Source organism: Plectropomus leopardus, chromosome 23, assembly GCF_026936395.1.
Source record: "Plectropomus leopardus strain MGB_pleo_1.0 chromosome 23, ASM2693639v1, whole genome shotgun sequence".
Classification (NCBI taxonomy): Eukaryota; Metazoa; Chordata; class Actinopteri; order Perciformes; family Serranidae; genus Plectropomus; species Plectropomus leopardus.
This window is the reverse complement of record NC_142198.1, coordinates 3,791,850-3,818,279: the sequence shown is the minus strand read 5'-3', so window position 1 is coordinate 3,818,279 and position 26,430 is coordinate 3,791,850. Positions and strand designations below refer to the sequence as shown.

General features: G+C 39.3%; 1 protein-coding gene across 7 annotated transcripts; it reads right to left on the bottom strand.

Moving 5' to 3' along the window:
* Positions 1-3,586: 3,586 nt before the first annotated feature.
* Positions 3,587-26,430, bottom strand: mtmr1a (myotubularin related protein 1a). Of its 7 annotated transcripts, XM_088073315.1 has the most exons (20): positions 26,069-26,430; positions 24,258-24,363; positions 24,150-24,173; positions 20,911-20,934; positions 18,951-19,019; positions 16,520-16,607; positions 15,034-15,128; positions 14,827-14,934; positions 14,636-14,734; positions 13,437-13,520; positions 13,094-13,243; positions 12,061-12,249; positions 11,763-11,948; positions 11,464-11,622; positions 11,225-11,272; positions 9,901-9,993; positions 9,693-9,806; positions 9,573-9,616; positions 8,704-8,836; positions 3,587-7,267 (listed from the first exon to the last, which is right to left on the bottom strand). In XM_088073315.1, the coding sequence occupies exons 1-20, from the start codon at positions 26,182-26,184 to the stop codon at positions 7,106-7,108; spliced, it is 2,091 nt and encodes a 696-aa protein (XP_087929441.1). In that variant the 5' UTR covers positions 26,185-26,430; the 3' UTR covers positions 3,587-7,105. The 7 variants fall into 7 exon arrangements, with proteins under 7 accessions (XP_087929441.1, XP_087929443.1, XP_087929444.1 ...); XM_088073317.1 differs by lacking the exon at positions 20,911-20,934; XM_088073318.1 differs by lacking the exon at positions 24,150-24,173.

The following is a 26,430-nucleotide window of genomic DNA, read 5'->3' as shown; positions in this document are numbered from 1 at the left end:
CATGCTTAAAACAAAGAAGCTCGTAGAAGCACACATGACATGGACGTGGCATAAGCAATTATTTGGTACTGACCTGAGTAGTCTGATAGAATATCTACACAGAGGCGAATGCGTGAAGGAATTTGGCTCTTGGCCTGAGTGAGTCTAAATTGGTGTCGAGTTTATTTAGATAGGAGTCGTGTTTCCATGCAGTTGTAAAATGTATTTTTAGCAGACTTTTGAAATGTTGCAAAAAAGAAATGTGAATTAGGCGCGTTTCGTAAACTGGTTTAGAGAAACTGAAGGGTCAGCAAAGAGTAGTTAGATCAGACGGTTGGGGTATGGGCTGTGCTGTATGCATGCCTGTAATCCACCAGTGAAGCGCTGATGAAGTCAAGGTTACGAACTGGAAACGAAACAAGTCGCCTAGGCTTTTTAAACTATTTACATGAGAATCAATTGGTTTTAATTTGGCAAGTTTTAATCATTCTTTCATGGCAGCGAGTATTAGCCATGTTTCATGCTGTCCAGACATGGATATAGATAATTTCGTTATGGGAATATCTGGGAAGACGACTAAAACTGAAACAGCTGATCAGTCGTAAGTTATGCTGCCTTGAAATGGAACTCGTGAGCTGGCCCAGCTTTGGACCAAACTTGGCACGCCAGAGAATAAATAAGAAATAAGTCAGGCTGCGCACAGTTGCTGGACTGCTGAACAAGATATTCTTGGTGTTCAAGTGGTTCAGTCGTGATGTCTCTGCAATGAAATGGACGCAACCGGTGGCGCCCAGAAGCTACCAAGTCATCGGTCAGGTCGTTGGGATATCAACATTTTCCAAAGAAAAAATCAGAATGACTAAAATGTCAGTATATTATCTTACCATCCACTGGAAGAATATGTCCATGTCCTCCATTTCTGAAAACATCAGCAAACACGTCACAACTCATAAACTTCAACCTTTCCGCGAATTTTCACTATTCAGGTAACGTTCATATGGACTCCTCTCGTAAACACTTCCACTAGTTCCAAACGTCAACAAAGGCGTTTCCATATCCCATAAGCGCATCAACTCTTTAAACAAAATCAAAAACCTTTTTGTGCAATTATGGAAATTTTAACAACTTTAGCTGTTTCTGTTTATCACTTTCTAATGAGACATTTCAAAATGTGCATAAAAATACATTAATGGAAACACGACTACTTCGGCAGTATGTGTTGTATGAGCTGTAAATAGCGTTGGTGGTGTGTTACATATCTGACAGGATGCAGCACAGTCCTACATGAATACTACACCTTGGTCCCCTCGATGTTGCCTTGGAAAAGCAGCTGCCTCTACCCACAATCCCTTTGTGTCACTCCTTCTCTAAAAGTCCTTAAACACTGCTAAAAAAGTGACCCAAAGTGTTTTTTGAGCTGCTTTTAGAATGTGTGTTCAGGGACTCTGAGCAGTCGGAGAAACTGATCTGCTACACCTTGCAATGCATGGATGCACTGTCAGCTGGAATTCAAATGGTGCTTCTCTCTTTGCCTTATACTCTGCACAGTCCCACAGGGACGCGCCACGAAATTCATCAAACGCCCCGCGGCCGCACCTGAGCAAGAGCAACCTTCAGCTCCTTTGGGTGGTTACCTCGCAAGAACGTTTGAGGCACCCAGAGGAGTTGAAGGTGCTTGAAGGGCGATTCATCGAGTTCAGGTTGCGGAGAACTTCTCACAAAGCAAACACAAGAAAACAAACCTTTCTGTTTACTGAATGTATTGAATGTCTTAATGTGATATAGCAAAAACCTTTGGCCTGTAGCAAAAATACAAATTCACCAAAGATGTAGCATTGATTGAGATTGGCTTTGGACTGAATGAAAAAGGTTTTTGAAGAAAAGGGAATCTATTGGAACTCAGACATCCTCACTGTGCAACATTTGAATTGGTTTGATGGTTGGCTTGATGGACTAGAGTGAGGAGTACAGATCCATGGATGGATACATGTGAGAATGACTCGGTTATTATGGGCACTGTGGTTGTACTGCTTTATGAATCAGTGTGGACGATGATCCTGGAACACGCTGCCATACTGCTGTTTGGAGCTGGTTACCAGACTGTACAGACTGGGGGTGGACACTATATGATAAACAACTGTACAATCTAAACGGGCTTGGACGACATTGCGTCCGCTGCCTGTGGATAGTCAGGTGTTTGGAAAGCATGTTTCTCTGAATGCAGAGCCAGAACAAAGGAAGGTCCAAATAAGCAGCAGCGGAGTCACTAGATAAGGTTTAGGGAACATACAGATCTGTTTTACAAAGCGTGCTAAAATAATCAAGGGCATCATAATAGAGCGTGAGTTCAGCTAACTTTTTAGACAAATAAGGTCTGCCCCCTGGAAGTTGGAGATTGGAATCATCAGTTGGAGATCCCTCAGTCTGAGACAGTCAACTGAGAAAGCTTCAAGTCGAGCAGTCATGTTTTTTTTTAGTCAGTGTGCTACTCACTCTGCAGCAAAATCTGGGGACCAAAATGGCCCCAGACTTTGCTGCAGACCTTATTACCTAATCAATCCAGCTTGACATCTATAATTGGTTACTATAGCAGCATTGATTGCAAGTAGTTCTGCACGATATGAGGAAAATGTACAATAACATTGAATATTGTGATAACTATATTACTTGCAATAATGAACTAAGTTCTGCCTTTCTCCTACTTTTAGTATACTCCTCAAATACAACAAATATTGCTTGCTGGATCAAAACTAAATAAATAAAGTAATTGGGCAATATGGAGAAAATCACAGATCAAAATATTTTTGACCAAATACCTCAATATTGATATTGCGATTTTATGAAGATGAAGTCAATTGGTGCTTTCAAGAAATATTTACTCTATGAGCAGCAATTTACTGAAATGCAGCCAAAATCAGGAAATTACAACACTTACAATATCAAAGTCGATATCTAGTTTTATATCTTAATACTGATATAATAAAAATAAGTTGCCCTGTCGTAATTGAAAATTAAACTTCCAAAGTGATTTAAAAAGAAATAATCCGGGTGCTACAGTTAGCTCACTTTGTAAAGGTCTGTATGGAATCTGCATTGTATTACATGATAAACGCGTGCGAGTGAAGACAGCTTATGCGAATGTGGTCACATCACACTGTCCTCTCCCTGCAGTCCACTCTAGTGCCTGTCACTGTGTTATGCAAAGCCAGCCAAAATCCTGCAACCTTACTTTGTTACGATTTTGAGGAAAAACCCGATGAGAGCCCAGCAAAGCTAGGAATTCTGTGCTGTTGGAGGGCTGGCTTTGCAAGGTCACCTGTCACATACAACACATACACACCAACAGCATACTGCTTCCATACACACTCTGATGCATGCTTTTCTTCACATACTGTACACACGCTTACTTGTAGCTTTTGAGTGTTGAACTCTGTGCGTCTTCCTGATGACTGAATGTTGGACAGTCTCCATTGCTTGAAGTGTAAAAGTGAACTCTGCTTTCATTCTTATCCCACTATGATAACTCTTTGGCAATATGTTACAGGTACTTGTTACTAATATGAACTATTAAATAAACCATTTAAAAAGACAAAAAAAGAAACTGGAGTTCGGATTCTTCTTTTTTTTTATTTTTTAAAATGGAATGTCAGAAGTGATTATGGCTCATTAGGGGGGTTAACTTTTCATGGTTAGACACGTTCTTTACATAAAAAAAAAAAGATTTGCACGATACACATGCCACAGGTACAGTGTGATTGATAGGTTACATTTATGACAAAAACAGACGTCATTACACTGAAAAATTTTTTAAAAAGAGGTGTGAGAGGGTTAAACAAAGTCTAGGCCCTGTTCGTTAGATGTGGTTTAAGTAATCCAGGCTAACATGATGTTAGCCAGCTAAACCCAGTGATGGTAGTCTTGGCAACCAGAATTAAGTTGATTTATTTGGTCTTATTTTGAGGTGACATTTCTCTTGAATTTCAGCCATATCACAAAACTGCAAGCCCCCTGATTTAGTTCCTCTAGCATGCCGAGTTTGGGCCCATGCTGAGCCAGGAGATTGATAACAGCAGAGTAATGGTATTGTCAGCACTGGGCTATCATCCATCCCAAGTCTTGTCTAAATTGGGAAACCAGTGGCGGCCTGACTTATTTCTTCTGCTGTGCCGAGTTCACGACAATGTCGGCAGCCAGAATTGTGCCAGTTAATTTGGCCTGATTCTGAGGTGTCATTCATTCAATCAATCAATCAATCAATCAGATTTATTTATAAAGCACTTTTAAAACAACCAGAGTCGACCAAGGTGCTGTACAAAGACAATAAAAATAAAAATAATAAAAATAATAAAGGACAATAAAATAATAGAACTAAAAACAGCATAAACAATAAAACATAATTAATAAATAGGCTAAAAGTGTATTGCCCATCGTATCTATGCACATGTGAAGCAACAACCCTTTAAAGACCCATTTAAAGAGTCTCAGCTAGCGCAGTCAGATACCGCCTGACTTTTTTGTTTCTGGCGTGCTGAGTTTGGGCCAATGCTGGGCCAGATATTTTTTTGGTAATAAGTCAGTTATGGCAGTGTCAGCAGACAGAATCAAGTGGGTTTATTTGGCCCGACTTGTGCGGTGTCATTCATTGGAGTGTCAGCTGAGTCGGGCTACAGCACGCAGCCAGATATATTTCTTTCACTGTGCCGAGTTTGGGCCGATGCTGGGCCAGTGTATTTATTGCAACGACACAGTAATGGCAGAGTCAGCAGCCACAATATGACCAGTTTTTATGGCCCTATCCTGGGGCATCCTTCACCTCAGTTCTTAGCCAAGTGGGGCTACCGGACGCAGCCCGGCTTACGTCTTTGGGCATGCTGAGTTTGGGCCGATACAGGGCCAGGTCATTTTTGGATGACAACCCAGTGATGGCAGCATCATCATGGACGCAGGACAGTTTATCTGGCTCAATTCTGGGGCGCCATTCTTCCCAATTCTCAACCCAGTCGGTCGACTAGACTCCGCCCAACTTCTTTCATCCAGCGTGTCAAGTTTTGGCCATTGCTGGGCCGGGTCATTTTGGCTAACTGGGAACCTGTCAGTCTCTCAAACAGCTACTTTAAAGCTGGAGAACCACATTCTGAGTGCGGAGTTAAAAGTACCGAAATCTTTACAGAGCACATTAAACTTTAGGGTTGATTGTACAAATTGCAGCTCATATTTACAGAAAACTGAGCTTATTAATAAATTGTGCTTACATAATTGACCTATCATATAAGAAATTAAATGAAAGTGTTCTCTGGTTTCTTTGACCATAATCTTTTAGTATAATATATTTCTTTTGTATCTCACACTCAATTTGGATTGTTTGTATTTGATCATGCACTCAGGGAAATTATTTGGTCTATTTTTCTGGTTTTATTTAAATTACATAGACAATTTTCAACCACCTGAGTCAAGTAATTCTAACATAAACAAAAAAACATTTATGAAACAAAACTGATATCAATTTACTATTACAATGAATGTAAGTAGCTCATAGAATTTACCTTATATACGTTAATAAAGTAAACTAAAAATTCTATGTATTTCAGAAATGTTGATGTTTACACATAATTTATGTGCTTATAACATAACTTTTTTGAGTGAAATTAACATATTTAAAATATGTGGGATTTATTACAATGGCATAAATGTTATTTAAGTAAATAACATACATTAAATGAGCTGAATTTACAGAACTTCTCAGTCTGTTTATCTCTGTTTTACTTGATATACTTAAATAAACAGTGTTTTTTTGGTTTGTTAGCATTACTTGACTCGAAAAAAAACTTCATATGTAATTAAAATACTTAACCCTGACTAAATATACATAGTAATTTTTTGAGTGTGTATTTATGGTTACTTTTAAATCTCCGCTGTAATAACAACATAAAAATATCTTAATAATTTACATGTCCTCATTAAAAATCATACTTGTGTTGACATTGTTGTGTGAACTTACTGCCTTCAGTCATTGAGTCAGCTCAGTCAGACGCTCTGGGAGCAGCTCGACACACACACACACACCTGCAGTTTGGTTCATTTGTGACAAACACTGATTAGAAATACAAACGATTCACAGTTAAGGACACGAGGTGAGGGGGACGAGGGAGCAGTGACATGGTTGGAAAGGCAACGTTAAGAAAGTAGAATACAAAAAAAAAGGAAAACATGTACGGTAAGGCAGTGTCCTGGTGATGAAGAGAGTGGGCGGGTTTCCATGACAGATTTGCGTATAACTTAAGCGATAGTTCTGAAATTTTGATAAAACACAATTGTGAGATGACTGATATTCTACTGAGTGTTATTATGTGACTTCTCTCGAGATGTCACGTGACTTTCCCCTCGAGATAGCATTCCAGTAACCATGGTGATGGATGTCTAAAACATTAGCAGGTTTATTTTTATTGCAGCCACTCAATAAAGCCAATCTCATATCGCTGTAATTTCTTTGTCTCACATCAGAGTTAAGAAGATGTCAGTCTCTCGCAATTTCAATTTTACGCGATTTGAGGGTTAATGGAAACCCGCCTGGTGCCGGGAGCCGCGCTCATCTAACAGTCAGCGTTTGCAGGTGGAAGGTAGGTTAGGGATTACAATGCATGATTCTTATTTTCTGTGATTCCTATTTAAAACAGAGATTCTCGTCCCTTTTTTTTCCACCTGACAATGTGAAGGTTTCTGCTCATGATGTTGGAGAGAACTATGGCACAGCTCACTATTTACTTTACGTTACTGGCAGCCTTCTGCAGTCATGTCAATAACAGCCCTGAGACACATCGAAGATATCTTTTATACAAAAAAACCACCTATGAATTGAATGCAAGGGAGGCTGGTCAGTCTCAATTTAGAGATTTTTAAATAATATAAATAATGAGCATAGGTGTGTCAGGCTAGTTTAAACGCTTTCTTTAAATACTTTTTTTTAATCTTACAAACATCTTGAGGAGATTCGACTTTGCTAAAATGTAATTATGAATGTTAATATAAAATTAGGAATCTCTTTGTAAAGCCTCCTTCACATTGTAAACATCAATATTTATGGTGATCAGGCTAAAACATGCATTCACTGTGTGTGTGTTTGTGTGTGTCAGACAGCAGTGTGCAGGGGGGTCCCAGTGTTGTGTGAGGGCGAGTGTTCAGAGGAGGAGGACAGGGAGTGTGTGGAGGCCTCTCTCTGCAGCTCCTCCACTCTCCTTTGCAGCTCCGCTCTCAGCATCAGCAGCTCCTTCAGCGCCTGGTGCACGGGCACCTGAAAAAAAAACCAAAAAAAAAAACCACACACACACACACACACACACACACACACTAATTATTATTATCCAAAATTATTGTTATTTATATATAAATTATTTTACTTTTATTTTAGCACTTCATTTCGTCATCGTCATTTCCTATTTTGTTTGTTTTACTTTATTTTTATTTTTGTTTGGCTACTTTTGGGTAATTTTCTAAAGAAAATTTTTTAAAGTTACTAATTGCCTTCTTTCTCTGTTTTTGAAAGAAATCAAGGCAATTTCAGGTTTCAGGTCAAAACTTCCATTGTTTCAAGCGTGAATAGATGATGCATTGCTCTTCTATGGAAATAATCTAAACAGCTTTGGATTTAAGACAAAACATTTGCATCTTGGAAATTGTGATTTTTTTTTTGTTTTTTACTAGTTTCAAAATTTTTATTAACTACGGGATTAATTGATTGATCAGGGAAAAAATGGCAGATTAATCAATAACTAAAACAAACCTCAGCTGCAGCTGTCATTGAGTAGTAATTTTGCAAATAAAAGCATAATGAGTTCAGCTTTTTTTTTGGAGAAGTAACGCAGAAAATCATAGACTATATTTGCAGTCTTTGCATTATATCATCAGATTGAAGTCATCATTTTATAAGAAAACTGAATAATATTATAAGTCAATTTAAATTTTACAAGTTCAAATCAATATTGTAAGAGGGAGTTGTGGTTTCACTAAGAAAACAATAACATCATTTTACAAGAAAATGAAAAAACACTGCAAGGCAAACTTGAATATCACAAGAAAAAAAAGTAGGAGTAACGTTACAATTATACAAAAAAAAGAAAATATGTCAGTAGATTTGTAATTTTGGGGAAACAGCTTTATGTTATCTGGATGTTTTTTTCCATGAAAAGATATAATATAAAAAAAGCTTTAATTCTACAAAATAAAGGCATGAAATTAAAGTAAAATCAAAATTCTCTTAGGAAGTGTGATATCAAAATAATATTCTTTGAGAAGCATGATGTCATGACAGAATAGAGACCCTTTACATCCCGCCTTTAAAGGGACAGTTCACCCCAAATCAAAAAACAGGAATTTTCCCCTTACCTGTCTTCTTTTTATCAGTCTTGATAGTTTTGGGGTGAGTTGCAGAGCGTTGGAGATATTTGCCGCAGAGATTTCTGCCTTCTCTCAAATATATCGGAACTAGATGGCACTCGGCTTGTGCTGCTCAAAGCGCTAAAAAAATACATCTGAAAAACTCGACAGTAATGTCTCTTTCCAAAAATCATGATTCACAAACCTTGTTGTCAGCAGTTTTGTGTAGGAACTACTTTCTCTCTATGGTACTTCACCCACCGGCCTTATCACCGTGCAGTAGGAAGCGTGCATTAGTGAGGAAAAATAGTCCCTTTAATGTACTGTCCCTTTAAACCCCCACACCGTGTGTACCTGTGGTCTCATGCGAGGGTTCCAGCGGGCGTAGTAGGCGGTCCACAGCTCCAGGTGTCTGGAGGAAACCAGCGGGTACAGAACGTGGTGCTCATAGTCCACATAGAAGGGGTTGGTGAAGTCCTCGGGTTGGCTGTTAGGGGACGACAGGGGACAGTCAGAGAATCGCTGCCATCACTGTCACTAGACAGGTTTTTATTACAGATTGACACAAAATGCAAGAGAGATTTTTGAAAATAAAACACAATTTCGAGATGACTGTGTTTCCACTGAGTGATGTTCTGTGACTTTTCTGATGATAACATCCCAGTAACCATGGTGATGGATGTTGAACATTAGCAGCTTTATATCTATTGCAGCCACCGCACTAGCCGCCATTATTTCCAATCCAAAGCCACGTAGGCCTTTTATGGAGCCATAATGGAAAGGCGAGCCCCTTATACGTGGGAGCGGCCACGTATGAGGGATTTCTGGGAGGTGATAGTCCACGATTTCACAGAGAAATTGTGGATTCAAAACTTCCAGATGATCCCATCAACTTTAAAGAGTTATGTGATGCAATAACAGCTCTTGTAGCTCCTGCTGCATCATGAGGGAGCCAGTTCCTACTGACAAGCACATAGCCATAGCATCATGTCCCCTCGAAAAGTCAAAAGAGTGTTTCCATTGCAGTTTTGCCAAATATGGCTTTCTCAAATAGCCTGAAATACCACCTCCTGTGAGCTTGAACATTTTTTTTGTGATAAATGGGAGTTTTTTCAAAACTGACATGTTTCTATTAGGCATATTTTATTTTTGCATTTTCATTTTGTGCATTTTGAGGTTTAATGGAAACCTGCCTAATATTATCAAGCTGTTGAGTGAGTTACCTGTTGATGTAGGACCACAGGGACATGGTCTTGGTCTGCACCTCCTGAACAGAACAGAAAAACCAGTTAAATCTGACTCTTATAGGCTGTTACCTCTGCTAACAGAAGAATGGAACAAACCTTTGCTGTCCTCTCCTGCTCACTGTTATAGAGGAATGTACCAAACAGACAGCTGTAGAGGTGGTCCAGCACGGTGATCAGGAACAGCTCGTTGAACTCAAAGGCTGCTGGGAACTGTAGTCAAAGAAATGTAACTGAGCTGCTTTGGTAGCTTCTACATGGACATGCAAATCGGTTTGAAAATGAGTAATATGATTTGGAGTCTGACCTGCCGAGTCATCTGCCAAACACAGTCGATGAACTGGACGAAGAGAGGCGAGCGCTCGGAGTTAGCGTGGTTCTCATCACCGTGACCCACGCGCTGCAACACAGAAACCGATACTTTCAATATACATGTAGTATTGTACGGAGGCCAAGATATGCCTCACTTGCAATTATTTTTTAAAGCTGTTATTGCGAGGTCACAAGTTATTTATTTCATTATCTTGAGATAAAACTGGATTTCTTTTTTCGGCAGGTTAAGTTTTTTTAATCTTGAAAAGAAAACAAAGGGCCATTTTCTCTTAATAACAATATAATCACAAGAAAACAGCTTTTTTGATCTCAACATCACAGGATAATTATTTCATTATCTTGAAATACAAAGCAAGTTTTCTTGTGATAATCTGCAAATTTATGTTGATTCTTTAGAAAACAAAGTACAGATTTCTTAAGATAACATAATTTATCATGAGAGGAAAAACAGCTTTTGTTATCTCAAGATCACGAGTTAATTATTTTGTTATTTCAGGATAACAAAGCTTGTTTTCTCTTAATAATGGGTTACTTTAAGCCAACTTTTGGGATAACTACGGGCCGACTTCTCAAGATAGCAAGATAATTTATCACAACACACATGGCTTTTGTGATCTTGATGTTGCAGGACAATTATTTAGCTGTTGGGGAAATAAAAAAGCTAGTTTTCTTGTGATATTGCTTAATTGCTTATGTAGATTTTAGAAAACAGGGCTGATTTCTCAACATAATTCATCTTGAGAAAACAAATTATCTTGATATCATGTTAACTGGAAAATAGTACATTTTTCAGGAGTGCAAACTTATTTCCACATTCTGGGTGTTAATCTCTAGGAAAATGGTTCATTTTAGGTTACAATTAAGAGAAAACTGAAACACTTTTATGTTTGCCTTCCAGGGAACTGAATCGTCATCATCATATTGTAAACTTCTTGATAAGTTCCTCCCATTTGCTCACAAGTACACTCTACAGTATGATTTAAAGATTCACTGCTATTGTTTTTTTTGTACATTTAGCTATTTGAACCAATTTAAATGTGCATCCATACCCATTTTATTCTTACTTTTAGTCTTTTTATGCTGTGCATTGTGATTTTATGTTGCACTGACTGTTAGGGTGTTGGTGTGTGGTAAATGTGGCTGTTGTTCAATTGTTTCTTAATGTTATCTTTTATTTTTTTTGTTTAAAATCAATAAAATCTGCATTAAAAATCGAGTTTAGACATGTGAGTACACAGTCGAAGTACGCAGCAGCTCATGTTCATGTATATGTAGTTAGAACAATAACATTTCCTTACAGCAGCAAACTTGTGTCCAAAGCTCACCCACTCCTTCTCCACCAGAACCTGCAAACACACACACACACACACACACACACACACACACACACACACACACACACACACACACACACACACACACACACACACACAGCACATTATGATGTCATTCAGACTAAAATTACAGTACACAGCTGATGTTGTGAAGCGGTGTGTGTGTGTGTGTGTGTGTGTGTGTGTGTGTGTGTGTGTGTGACCTGGAACCCTCTGAGTGTGCGGTAGTGACTGTCCAGCATCAGCATGGCCAGAGAGGTGAGCTGAGCGGTTCGGTCCCAGCCGTCACTGCAGTGAACCACCACCGACGTCTTCCCCGACTCCAGCTTATCTGCTATCTTTGCTGCTCCTGCTAGTAACAGCTAAAAACACACACACACACACACACACACACACACACACACACACACACACACACACACACACACACACACACACTAGAGTGAACTGCTTTACTCATTTTGAGGCAATAAAAACAGGTATTCCTCCTGGTGTGCCGTACCCGTATGTACTCGAGCCAGTGTGTCTGGTCGATGGCAGAGTGCCAGTGAGCTTCATCTATGGTGGGATAAACCACGTCCTTCATCTTCCTCAGAGACTCCCTCATCACGTGGATGTTGGGGATTTCAAGGAAGTTGAGCTCCACGTTTGAGTAGAAGCTCTCACTCTCATAGCCTCCATCCTTTGCCTGCAGGTGACGGAGGCAGCAGCGGTGGAGGAATTGAAGAGAGAAAGAGAGCAAATTCAGTGAGTGTGTAATATGAAGCTGAGGAGGGAGGAGGACTGGATGAGTGCTGTACCTTGTTGGTGTCTGCTACACTGTTCTGCCGGGCATCAAAGATGGTGAGCTTGTGGGACTGGGCGTTGGCGTCCATGATGATCTGGAGGAAGCGTTCGTCCTCTTTGCAGCGGCGGTCCGAAGGTCCGACTAACGGCTGGCTGCAGCGTATGATGGTGGCCTGAGACTCCGGGTGAATCCAGGACAAGACCTGCAGGAAGAGAGGAGACGTGTTAATTTATAAACACACAAAATGTAGTTTATTCTGATTGAATCTCACAGAGCGACCTGCTGCCACCGATACTCATGACAGCACTACATGTTGATTCATCCGCAGCTGAAAACAGTCCCCATCAAATGCATTATTTCCTCCTGTAATGTTTGATAAAAACTAGCTATGGACAATCACATGTTTTTTGAGGTCACGGGGACCTTTGACCACCAAATTCTAATCAGTACATTGTTGAGTCCAAGTGGACGTTTGTGCCAAATTTGAAGAAATTCCCTCCGGGTGTTCTTGGGATATCATCTTTACAAAAATGAGACGGATGCAAGTTCACAGTGACCTTGACATCTGACCTATGACCACTACAATCTGATCAATTCATCGATGAGTACAAGTGGACATTAGAGGAAATTCCTTCGAGGGCGTTTTTTGAGATATGATGTTCACAAGAATGGGACAGATGCACAACCCAAAAACAAAGAGCTCGGAGACAGATGGATCAGGATCCGATTTTTGGATATACTGTACATCTTCAGAAGAAACCAGTGGGCTTGATACCTAAACCTTAAGACATTAAGAGGATTCACAAATCGAAATATACACGACATGAACAGAATAAGATATAGTATCTTAATTTTCCACACACATTAGCAAATAATGTAGCTACAATACTGGCCCCAAGCTATGGTACTGTGATCAGCCTGGGCAGCTGTAGGAAAGAGCAGATAAAAATGGTCTAACAGATTATTTTTGGACTGCTGTTTGCGAGGGCACGATCAAACAGTCATTGTCAGCGGACATGTGGACATGTGTCTTTCCTCAGACTGACCGGTATGCGGTGTTTAGCTCTGAACACGGCCACCCGTTTGATGTCTTCGTCTGCGATGTTGGTGGGGATGACTAGGACGGAGGGGTAGGTGTCGCACAGCTCATAGGTGCTGTTCATCTTGCTGATGGTCCAGCTCTCATTAGGGAGGCCCTGATGGAACGCACACGAACACACGGAGGGGAACCATTACAACAACGTGTATGACAGGTAAATATTTACAAAAAATGACAGTGAAGCTGTTAGAAAATAATTAGTGAATAAAAATACAGTATTTGTGTTTAAAAGAAAAGATGAGAGCAGCAGAGAGCTGACTTGTGTGCTTGTGTGTGTGTGTGTGTTTTACCTGACGTCTGTACTCTGCTGCTGGGTCGTACACCTTCCAGCCATCCACAGGAAACTGCTCTTTGTACAGGAAGGCAAACAGAGGCTGCCACAGAAACACGAGACAGAGGTCAGCATTAACTCACTAACACATTTACATGCACTTTACAAACAGTTCATCAATTTATTGAAGTGAAATCGCCTGGATTACAAAGGATTTTCTTTATAAGATAAAAAATACATTAAAAAAAAATATATTTTTTTTTTGAAACCATAAAAAAATGCAAAAACAACATACTTACACTACTGATATATTGAAACAAAAATTACAAAAACTGAAAAATGTTAACCTGAGGACAATGTAGCAACACAGCAACTCCTTTTTATCTGAATTTGTTTCATTATCAATTAATTTATTGATTATTTTAAATAAATGATCTATTGTTTACTTATTGTTTTATATAATTAATTAATTAATTAATGTATTGTGTTATATAATTTTATATAATACAATACATTAATTATATAATGTATTGTTTAATATAATCTCTGTATGCTTCATTAATACGTTTTACTAAAACACACATAGATTAACATTGTTTGTACATCTTTTTGAAAGTGGAAGCTGCAGCTTGACTGCAGTGTTTTTAAATGTTCTTTACTTTTAACCCTATACTTTACTGTGACACTTTGTATTTTTAGCAACTAAATGTACTGATGTTATGATTGGTAATATTTTACTATTCATAAATGTTTTCTGGGTGTGTTTTTTTATATAAGCCAGTATAGCTTTCTAGCACACTCTCACATGTACTTTTTATTTTATTTTCCTCATTGTGCTTTCTATTATGTGGAAAAAAAAATGAACTAAACTACTATGTGGTGTTTAAAATGATGGAACAGTTTTGAGGTACTGCTGCGTTTAACGGCCATCGTTTTGTGGCATATTTTGCAGAGGATAGTTAATCTGTTCCACATCTGCCCTCCTGAAACTGAACCACCTCCAGATGACAGACCGGCTGCGGGAACTTCCTCCGTTTGGAATTTATGTGAACTGAATGACTGATGTTAAACCGGTGGAGTCAGTAGCAACTTCACTTTCTCTCATGCTCGTTCTACATACAGTATGATGTCATCACATCAACAGGTCAGAATACTGCCGTTATCATGATTTGAGTTTTTTGCAATCATATTTGACATTTTACTGGTATTAATACTGACCAGGCTGTGGGAGAGGGGGAAAGCGTGTTTGGCCAGCAGCTCCACCACGTCTGGGTGACTCTCCTCCGTCTTATAGGCGAACCTGGGACTCCTCATGTCCTAGTGCAGGGAAGACATCAGAACATCAACCATTAGTTTCACTGCTGACTCATCACAGCTATGACTGAAAGGATTTGTTGGTTCTGCATTACCTTGCAGACCAGCTCCAGTCCTTTGGTGTTCTCTCCCTGGTTGGGGACGGTGATGGTCTCCAGTCTGCTGATGACTCCCAGGTTCACATCGAGGACAAATGGAGACTCCTGAAGGCGCACAGATGGACATTAAGACACAGTTATGCAGAGAAACAACAGCCGTGTGATGGTAAATTGAAGGTAGTGAATAATAAATGAGTAAAGTACCCTTTCCACGCTGGAGAAGTAGAGCTTGTAGTCTGTGATGGTCAGAGTTCCATTAACCAGACCACTGAACGGACAGATGTACATCACATCCTTTACTGCACGTCAGCACACACACGCAAACAAAGGTATTGATTAGTCGGCAGGTTAGTAATATGCACATTTACTGTGATGTTTTCAAAGTATTGTCTGCTACATAAACACACGATGAATATGGACACTAGAGCTTTGATACTCTGCCACAAACCGTCAGGTTTGGGCTGTAGTATACAAAAAAAATTAAATTGAAATTGAAATTTCAGTGGAGACTAGTGTTGTCACAACACCAAAATTCTGATACCGATACTGAAACGACACCACCGCAAAAACCTACTACCAAGAAAAGTAATGACATAATATATAAGATGATAGTCCTGACAGGACAGAAATGAAGGTCTTTCAAACGGGACGGCAGAGGATAGGTATTTACACTACATTTTAGCCATTTTATTATCATTTTTTAACATTATTATTGTAGAAATAAACTTTTAATGGAACTCTGGCAGTAAGCCATCAGTTTTTTCTTGTCTGGCAGTCAACAAAGTGTTCAATTTAAACTGCACACAAGAGGGTGCTATAATGTAATTACTGAGGGGATTTATTGAATCAATTATGGGCACTTCATCCAAAAAGATTAACTTAGCTGCTCTGTTCACTCTTTTTGCTTTTTTTGTTTTTTCTTTGAGTCTTTATCCCATGTTGTGTTGTTTTCGCTCACAGCTGGAAGGTAAGGCTGCCTCAGCTGAGTTATGCAGATTTTGCTGGCATGTGTTTGGGTGCCTTGTGGGGTGGGAGAGATACATAAATTATGGCAATGCTAGCTTCAATAGTTTAATAATTCAGTTTGATAGTCTATAAAAACAATACACCAAATGACAGTAAATGTAGGTCTGCCATGTTGTGATCAGGCTCTAACAGCACAAACCCAGGATTATTGGCCTGCTCACTGCAGCGGTGCACTAAAGTAGACTCAACTAACTATCGAACTACAAACTATAAAATACACCTCCTTATTGACGGAGGTCTCTGCTCTGTATGTACGTATGGGGGCATGTAATCAGGTTGTTTATCACATTCTAACCAACCTGTCGTTCTTTGAATTCATTAATCAAGTCGGTGTGTCTGTTGACTAGACGCTTTGATCTTTTAGACACGGGCTTCGTGTTGTCTGTGGTGTAACGAAAGTATTTTCGCTCCATGCCGGAGTATACGCTCTGTATCGGCATTAATAAAAGGTCGTATTATAACGTTTTGAACAGTAGGATACCGCGATACTATAGGCCTATTTTTTTTACAAATTTGGGTTGATAAACGGGCTTGGGCCCAAAACTGCTACTGTGGGTCAGAATCAGGTCGGCTTTGGACAGGAACTGTGCGAGTTCATGTAGAGTTGGGCCTGATTTTTTGGCCTGATGGACACAGAGGTCAGGGACAGATGAGGTGAACTTACCTGTGGTCTGGATGGTCTCTCCGGGCAGCAGAGGAACCTGGTTCTGGAACATTGTGGCCTGTGCCCCGTATCTTAAAGCTGGAAGGTTCTGTACAGAACACAGAGCAGTCAGTGAGACCAGCAGGAAAAGCATTAGATATGTCAGTGTTTCCCACAGAACTGAAATCGAACTCAATTCAGACATTTTTGTGGATCTGTGAACGTAGCACAGACAGAACTCTTCATGAGTTCTTTTGTCCTCCTCAGCAGCAGTTTCAGTAGCTTGAGTCTTAGGATTGAGAATCAATCTTTTCATCTGGTTCAGAGTTGATCAGGCCAGATTGAGGGATGAGAGGAGCAGCTGACACAGTGCAGCAGATATAATGACTGAGTGGGTAAAGGCAAGTATTAAAACAAGTAAAACTGTCTGATAAGTGGAGAAAAGTACATCACTTTACTGTAATGCAACCTTTAAAAGCAGGAAAATATACAATTTATTCCATATTATGGTATAGCAATATTCAATATCTAAGACAATATATAGTCTTATATCTTGATATGATATAATATCTTTATATTGGCCCGCCTGTGGCAGTGGATGTTTTAATCATTGTGTAGCGCCACAAATAAATGAATGTGAATGAAGTGAACAAACGCTGTTAACTCTAGAGAGCACACTCCAGTCGAGGACAGAGACATGAGCCATGCCCTTCCAAGTCTGATGAGACAACACACTAGACATACACAGTGATGGACTAACACAGGAGATGCAACAAGACGCATCCATTATTCAAAACTCAAAATGGGTCGATGTTGCATGGGAAGAGTGCTGAAGGTTCAACTGAGGGCTGGGTGATATGGTGAAGTTCAAATGTTGCAATATTCTTGACAAAATACATTGATATTGTGAAAATATTGTAGGGTTGACTATTGGTGCTTTCGTGAAATATTTACACAATATGATTTTTGATAAATAATCATCAATAAAACTAAGCTATAAAAATGACTACGTATGTAAAGATAACTGAGAGAACAATTAGAACAGTCTGGTACAGTCAGGTTTTTGCAATGTTTTGGTGTAATTTTACTGCAAGTAAAAGACGCAATATTACAATATCCAAAATCTAAGACAATATTTAGTCTCATATCACAATAAAGACTTAATATTGATATACTGCCCAGCCCTCGTTCGACTTTATGTAACTTTTTTTTACAATATGATGAATGCAAACTATGTGGATAAAATCACAAGGCATAAACACAGAGGACAGAGAAATAACAGGAATATTTCATGATGTTATGGCAATGTTAGACATAAGGCTGCATGAAAGAATGTGGAGTATGTTAAGCTCTCTGTAGTCAGCTAATTAATCATGTTCACCACATATGTGAGTTATATTTCTATAATATCCCTTCAGCAACAAATGAAAAAGTATGCCAGTGCTGCAGTGATGTGATATCAGCAGCATCTTTCATGAGACCTTCTCTGACTGGTGCAAACGTCTTTCAAACTGCAACCTTATACACGTGTTATTCATTTGCTGTCATTCCTCAGGACAGCAGCGCTGCAGGAAGCTCAGAGAGGAGAGGAGGTGCAGGAGGAGGCATGCGCACCAGAAAAGATGCTGCGTTCATGAGATGTCGGAAGTTCAGAGTGTCCGTGGTTGTGTTCATGTGCTTTGAGGTTGTAAAGAGGGAAAAACATGGAAGCTACAAAGAATTTGGGTTGCATTTTAAGAGCTAAGAGCTAAGAGCATTTAAACAAAAGGTTGATGGTTTGAGGTTTAACTGTATTTTTATATATGATTTTTTAAATATATTTTACATATTATATCTTTATATTTAATCTCAGTCCCTCTACATGGACAGCAGTTAACATTAATACCCTACTACACTTGACAAGTGATCAAAAATTGATATTTAATACATGAATTAATAAAAAAGTTGCCGACCACTGGCCAAACATTCATGCATTTATGTCGTCAAGTCAGCAACTCGTATCATAAAATAACATTGTTAAAAATGTTTATACTAACATGTTATACTAACTTGCCTGGCATGCTTTATGGTTAAAAGTTTGCTTGCTTGCTACAGCTAATGGATACAGATACTAAAATATGAAACTAATGAATAATAATAATAAATGGCAGCCACTTGGACCAAAATAACTACTTTGTAAATATATCATTTTTTTACAGTCAATTGTCGACGCTGTTTCAATGCTTCCCGCCATTTCTGCTGCCCTGAAACATCATGCGAACGTCACCACTTGGAAACTCGGGTATCATCGAAATTTCCAAATTTTCCACTCGTGTGACAACTTTGAAGGGCCTTTCATGTGCTCGTAACACGTGAACATAGTAAATACGATATTTCCGAGGAGCTCGTGAAGGCAGCAAGATTGAGGAGAAGGTGAAGAGGAGGAAGCACAGACAGACAGAGAGAGACTTGCCGAAGCATTGGAAGGATGCTCAGAGTCACTTTCTCCGTGGTAACAAAGCCCTTCATCTTGTGAATCTTGCTGCCGGAGAGAGCCAGCATGGAGAAAGTGAGAGACAGAGGAAAATAGACGTTATACAGTAAACAGACATTATTCTGTTTGTAGGATCCTGTTATTACGGTCATTCTCTGCTGTGCTGAGCTTCATGTAGGAGGTGACGAGGTTGGACCCTGGAAGCACTCGATATATTCAGCATTCACACCCACTGCAGAGGAGTGGTATTCTTATTTTGTACTCATATTCATGTAATAATGCTAACAAAGAGGGAGAGAGAGAGTGTCTGGATAAAGAACAAAGAAAGAGCATGAATAAAGAGAGAGAAAGAAAAGAAGAAACACAGTGAGCTGGAGGTGGCAGAGATGTCTACAGAAGGTCTGATGGAGGAAGTGCTGATGGTCTGTGCAGGAAGCAGTTAACCTCTGCCCCAAGAGAATTCATCTACAAACACCACGACATCACATCCGGTTTACTTTACATGAAGAGGCCTGTGCACATGGTAATGTTTCACAATACACTGGAGCAAAGTGTTGTGCGAGTGAGCATTCACTGCCGCCAGTTCACGACACGCTCTGTGACGACTCTTCTTTATGCGCCAGTGTAGTGATGCACAATCATTTATTATTTGGCTGGTTATTCCTGTCTGTGTATTTCACCCATATATAAATCCTACATTGTTTTTTCAACTGAATGTACTGTGTCACAGCCCTGTTTACCACAAGGACAGTAGTAATATTTAGAAAGCAGATTTAGCCTATAGTTTGAGTATTTTTTAACCTTGATCCTTTTTTTTTGCGTGTTTTTGAATCCAAGTGATTTAGGGGAACAACAAGTTTTGAAATTGGTCCAGTACTGAGTGAGAGCTTGCAGTCGGCTGTGGCAGGAATGACAGCAGTGTAACCACTCGGGCATGTCTGCACTGTCAGTCTATTTCCCCTCAAAGTGCTGGTTTTTGTCACTGACAGGCTCAGATTATGATGTGTGTGTCTGACTATCTATGGAAAGGATCCCTCCAGAGATAGATCTTTTTGTAAATGAGTAAGAATATTTTTGTTTAAGCAGAAATATAGCTCCAACATTACCATCACCCAACTTCAAAATTTAAGTTTATTTAAGGTGTTTGTTTTCACAACTGACAGGCTCAGAGTGTTATTACAAGTGCTTGACAAAATTATTGAAATGATCCCTACAGAGATAGACCTTACTAGTGTAAGATATTTTATTTTAAACAGAAACAGGCTAAATCTGCCATCTCCAAGCCCACCATTTAAATAAACAGTCATTTTAGTGTTTATACAGCCAGCATGTTTTCACATTTAACAGGGTGGTTTATTTTATTCCAAAGACTTGGTGATTGTTAGAACAATACAAAGACAACCCAAGGTGGTTTCTGTGAGTTTTATTTTGCTTGTCCAGTTTGAATGAAGTGTGTTTTATGATGATGAAATTATTGATTATTTGGTGGTTTTCTGGTGGGTTTGGCAATAGCAATTTAAGCTGTTTCTGATTGAAAAAAAAAGTATCTTACTCTTTCATTAAAAGGTCTATCTCTGTAGGGATCATTTCTGTGACTTGTCGGACACTAAAAATAATAATCTGAGCCTGTCTATGGCAAAAACAAGTATTAGAAACTTAAAATGATAATGGGCACAATTGCCCATTAAAGTAACATTGTAGTTGGTTTCACCGCTCTCAGCTGCAGCACTCTCTCCCAATACTGGACCAATTACAAAAATTATTGTTCCAGTTAGTCACTTAGACACAAAAACATGGAAAAAGGGTCAAGGCTAAAACATACTGAAGTTACCCTTTAAGTGAAGTAATGTTAAAACTAAAATTCTGTATATACATGTTTTTTGGGTTGTTTTTTTTTTTTTTTTTCAAAAGACAAGCTGATGGAGACTTCAACTCTTACCCTGGGATTCAGCCTCTTGGACATCTGGAGGTTAACACACCAAACACACAGGAAACACACACACATATACAAAACAAATGTAGTTCACATGACATGGAAACAACTACATTCACTGTCTGAAATTAAACTGAAAGTTACTTTTACTGAGTTGCATTCACTGAAATAGAATGATATTCTTATTTCTACAGTGGAATTACATCTTTTTTATTTTTACCTCTGGCAAAATCTATCATTGAAACTTAAAATATCAACAAGTGCAACATAGCCATTTTGTATTTGGTGACAGTTGGGTGCAAACACACAGGAGCCCAAAGCAAATGCAACAACATGGATTCAAATATCCAAACAAATACAACAACTGGAAGCTGCTACAGTAGAAGAAGAGGGCTGCAGGACGTTATCTGTGAATGCACATTCAAAACCAAGCAGCAGAAAATGGCACATCACTTTATTCCAAAGGGAACAGCACCCTACCTCGAAAACTTTGTGACACTTCTAATGTCTTGTTTGTACCATTTTTCCACTGTGTGAACAACACAAACTACAGTATGTTGCCATAGTGTTGGAATGGAAGCAGAAATCTCAGGGACAGATATCTCCAAATCTCTGAATAAAGAAGCACCCGAGAAAAATGTTTATTATGATTTAGGTATTTTTTGCCTATATAGAATGGTGAAGTCCTAAAACATGGAGTGAGTCCGGTTCCCTTGTCTCAAAGTCTCTGGGTTTTTTTTGAATGGTTTTTCAGTACATTGCCTTTTTATAAGGTCTGTGGTTAACACAGGCTTAAGATATATAGACGCTTTGTTCTGCAACAAAGAATACATCCGTGTAAACCCAATTTTTCAACTTATAAGGTTTTACATGTCTTAAAAAAGGCGGTTGCTAACGAGGCTAAATCAGACTGCAGTGTTTGTCGGGGACGTTAGACGTCATCACACTGGACACACACTTTTTCGTTCGTCTTTGAAAAACGATGTGAGACTAGCAATTGACATAGCCGTGATGATCAGGTCACGCTAGCAGGACAGAGTTTTGTAGAAAATTAAGCGCGCTAAATCAAATCATAAGTTGAATGATTCAGGGTGGCCACGTTAAAGTGCGACCTCGAAGGAATTGGTTTACAACCTAACAATAGCTTTTTGCCTCTGGCGATTTCACTTACTCCTCAAAAGACAGAAATTGTGTTCATTTGTGAAGATTATCATGCTGAACAAAACACGTCTCATAGATCATCTCACATCTCATAAACCTGTATTTGTCACAGAGCTTATTTTTGGCGATAATCGAAAATCCCATGAGGTTTTTGACAAAGGAACCAGTGTGATGCTAACTTCAGGGCTGGCCTACAAAATTATGTAATCCCTTCACCACACTATTTCAAAGTAATTTACTGAACTTACTGGTCACATTTGCTGAATTATTTTGTTTTATTCTGGGATGTAAAGGTTATGACTGTGCATTTGTTTAAAAGTTGTGGGAGCTTTTAGTTAAAATATGTCCTGCTCCCATCGCTCCTCTTATCTGGAGCTGTATTTAAAAGCTGCTGTCAGCAGGCTTCGTTTATTACTTGACCACAGCCCAACGGGTCAGAGGAAGTATCTGGTGTCAGGGGAGGTTCAGGTCAGTATGTTGCATACTTAGCAGGCACGCTGCACATGCTGGCTATGGGTCGCAAATAGTGATGTAACCTCACCAAGCCTCAGTGTACCAGGCTGGCACACAGTTTTACAGTGTTTCTGTGGCTTACAGGAAATAAACAGCCTTCAGAAATAATATTTTTTAATGACATGGCAGGCTGGCAAAGCTCCGCTGCACAGCTTTACTTGGATGGTTTAGTCAGCAGACCAAAAGCTGTGCGTGTCTGTCTTGTACACACTTAATTTGTTGTTTTACACATTCTAATGCATAGAACTGATTACACTGTATTTAGTAAATTCAGCAGTTTATATCCTGCTCATAGGGCTAACCCACAGACTGTAAAAAAATCAGTCTCTCCAGGATGTTGTCGTCGCTACAGTTAATACAAATTCAACCAATCCCTGTGAATTCTGCGCAATTTTGTGCAATTATCGCAACTTTTTCTCAGATTTGACCAATCATCATGGTTTCCTTTAGGTTTCAGCAGCAGTTCATTCACTCACTTATTCACACACTCACTCACAGACTTTCACATTGATTGGGAAAGCATTTTTCGCACTGTGCACAACATTGCGGTAAAACAGAAGCAACATCCACTCAACAAACACTTCTGTACGCAAAACACAGCCGGAGAATGATCGAAACATGTCACAGCCATCCAAATCTATAAAATGTGCTGCAGGAATCACGTGAGTTAGATTAAATATGGATGGTTAGTGGTGATGTTAGTGTAGTATAAATAACAAACTCAAAACTGCATTTTTTTTCTCTCATTAAAACAAGCTGCACTACATTATCAATAAATAACAGAAATAAAAACGCAACTATTGTTTCAATTTTCACCTGCTAATGCAATTTAATTGCCAAAAAAAAACTTAGAACACAGCAACAAACATTGCGTTTTTTTTTAGACATGCTGCTGTGAAATCAGGCATTTTAGGCTACAACAATCCCAAAAAAAGAGCTCCCAAATTCCTGAAGGGAAGGTGACAGCAGAGTCCAAAACCCATTAGTTTTTGGACTTGCATTATAAACCCTAGAATTTGGCATTTAGACTGTCGCAATCTTTTTTTGCAGCCAGAAATGACCATATTTGGAAGAATTTCAACAAGTGAGTTCTGTGTGTGTGTGTGTGTGTGTGTGTGTGTGTATGGAAATTAGCCATAGAGGCTAATAAACATGGCTGTAAACATGTTTATTTCTGCTTTAACTTTAGGATTTTAACATGGATGTCTATGGAAAGTGACTCGATCGTGACGCCAGCCTCAAGTGGCCATTAGAGGAACTGCACTTTGTGACACTCCAACACTGGCTTCATTTTTCTTTTTCCAGCCCTGAAGGTTGCCGCTTGGAGCACACCAAAGCATGTTGCGTCTCCTAAGTCACTCTAATGGTTGGACAAGGAGTTTGATGATCAATAAAACAGAAATGCGCTTAGCTGCTGACAGGCTGAAAGCAGAGGAGAAACTGCATAGCAGCTCAACAGTAGCTGATCCAACAACGCCAGCAGCTGTGATACAGAACATTCACGTACAGTGATGACACAAAGCTCTGCAGCACACTCAGGTACACACATGCTGCCATTTATGCAGCCTTACCATGAGATCTGGTCTCCTCCTGGCCTATCAGGTTACAAAAACAAACTGATGAGAAACACTATCAGCAGTTGAAGTGTGTTCGAGTGTGTGCGTGCGTGTCTTAGCTACCTTGTTGTCCCGGATCACGATGTCCGGTGGGACTGATCCTGAGATCTGACTGGAGATTGTGGCTGCGATCAGCTGTTTACACCACTCCACATGAGAACCTGTTGGACTGAAAAGAAAGAAAACGAGAAAAACGTCATCGTCGGGGAAAAAAACTCAGCAACTTGGAACTAATTTTTATAACAGAAACTGCTGACTCGGCGCTAAAAATGCATGAACATGGCAGGTAAAAGTCAATGTTTGGTCAATGGCAAGAAACTTTTTCATCAATTCACATATTAAATATAAATGTTTTATCACATGTAAAGTGTAATATGGTATTAATGTTAACTGCTGACCATGCAGAGTGGCCAAGATTAAATATATGAAAAATAAAATAATATATTATTAAACTGGAAACAGCTATCAATCTCTCCTTAAACGCTCTTATGCTGCCTTCACATGCTCTCCAGAAATATCTTAATTATGAGTTATGAACACATGAAAGGCCTTCCAAAGTGTTAATTACAAGTATGAAATTGGGAAATTTAGATGCTACCCGAACTGTGACGTTTGCGTGACGTTTCATGGGAGCAGAAATGGCGGAAAGCATGGAAACAGTGTCAACAATTGCAGGTAAAAATTATATATATGGAAATTTTGCTCCTAGTAGCTATTATTTACTTTTAGTAGATGCACATTTTAATATCTGCATCTAATAGCTGTAGCAAGCAAGCAAACTTTTAACTCTAAAGCGTGCCAGGTGAGTATACTAACATTAATAACAATGTTAACAGGAGTTAGCAACTTGACGTCATAAATGCAAAAACATGGCGGGTAAAAGTCAATGTTTGGTCTATGGTAAGCCACTTTTTATTGATTCATGACATAAATCTAGATTTTTGATCACATGTAAAGTGTAATATGGTAGTAATGTTAACTGCTGCTCATGTAGTGACCTATATTAAAATGAATATATAATATAAAATATCTTGAAAACATAAAAACATGAATAAACTGCAAACATCTATCAACCTCTTGTTTAAACGCTCTTAGCATTTAAATGCAACCCATCTTCTTTGTACTTCCACGTTGTTCCCACTTTACCACCTCAAAGCTCATGAACACAAAACTTCCGACAGCACTTAAACGCCGCATAAAATAAAAGCAGCCGTATTTAATTATATTAAACAAACCTGTGCTTTTTCTGTTCTGACAAGTCAAAATGTCTATAAAAAAAGGTCTAAACTAACCCTAAAATGGCTTGATATATGCCCCCAATTTCATTTAATAATAGATAATTTCATTTAAAATGTATAGAATTAAATGTAACAGTTTTTGTACTGCATCTGTAAACACCGTTGGCGTCGCCTGGTGTTCAATACTGTAATCTACATTAGCTATAAGTTAGCTAACGTTTAAGCTAAGTGTGTTTTCACTGAGCTAACGTTAGCTGTTAGCTGTGTGTTAACCCTCTGTTGGACGACACTGTTGAGTTTGACAACATGTAGCTGTCGTCTCCCCGTTTTCACACAGAATAGTGCTTTAAACACACTTGTACCCTTTACACCGTTAGCTACTCTCATTATAGCTGCTGTATTGTACGTTACCGTTACGCCAAACTCCATTGAAAATCCTGCTAATATAATGTAGCCTTTACTTATCGGAAAAACAGATGCAAAATTTGAAATACAGGAATTGTGCGCACTGGCTCCAAGCCGAATTTAAGACACAGCTATCGCGATTCGGGAAATGTTTCGTGCAATATTTAGTTGGACATTAATATTGTCGAAAACCGTAAATACGACGTATCTTTGAACATGGAGCCTGCTCACCTGTCCAGGGTTTCCCCGGCGGATGGTGCAGCTGTCGGCGAGCCCCAGGGCTTTCTGTTCGGCCCTGCTCCGTCCGCCGCCCCGGCCGCTCCGCCAGCTCCGGCCTGTTTCTCCATCTGTTTCCCTCAGCAGGGGCGGAGGCGGACGGTTTCCTGTGATCCGAGGAGGATGCGGAGGAAATTAAACCCCGCTTAAATTCCAATGTCCGCCCTCCGCGCGCGTGCCTTGTTTGTTTAGTCGGGGCTCGAGGGTATTTGTAAAGTGGGAATAAATGCTTCCTGTTATTTGGTTATTTGTGCTTCCTCTTCACGCGCATCTCCTCCTCGCGCTGTAGCTCCGCCCTTTAACAACACGCCGGAGAT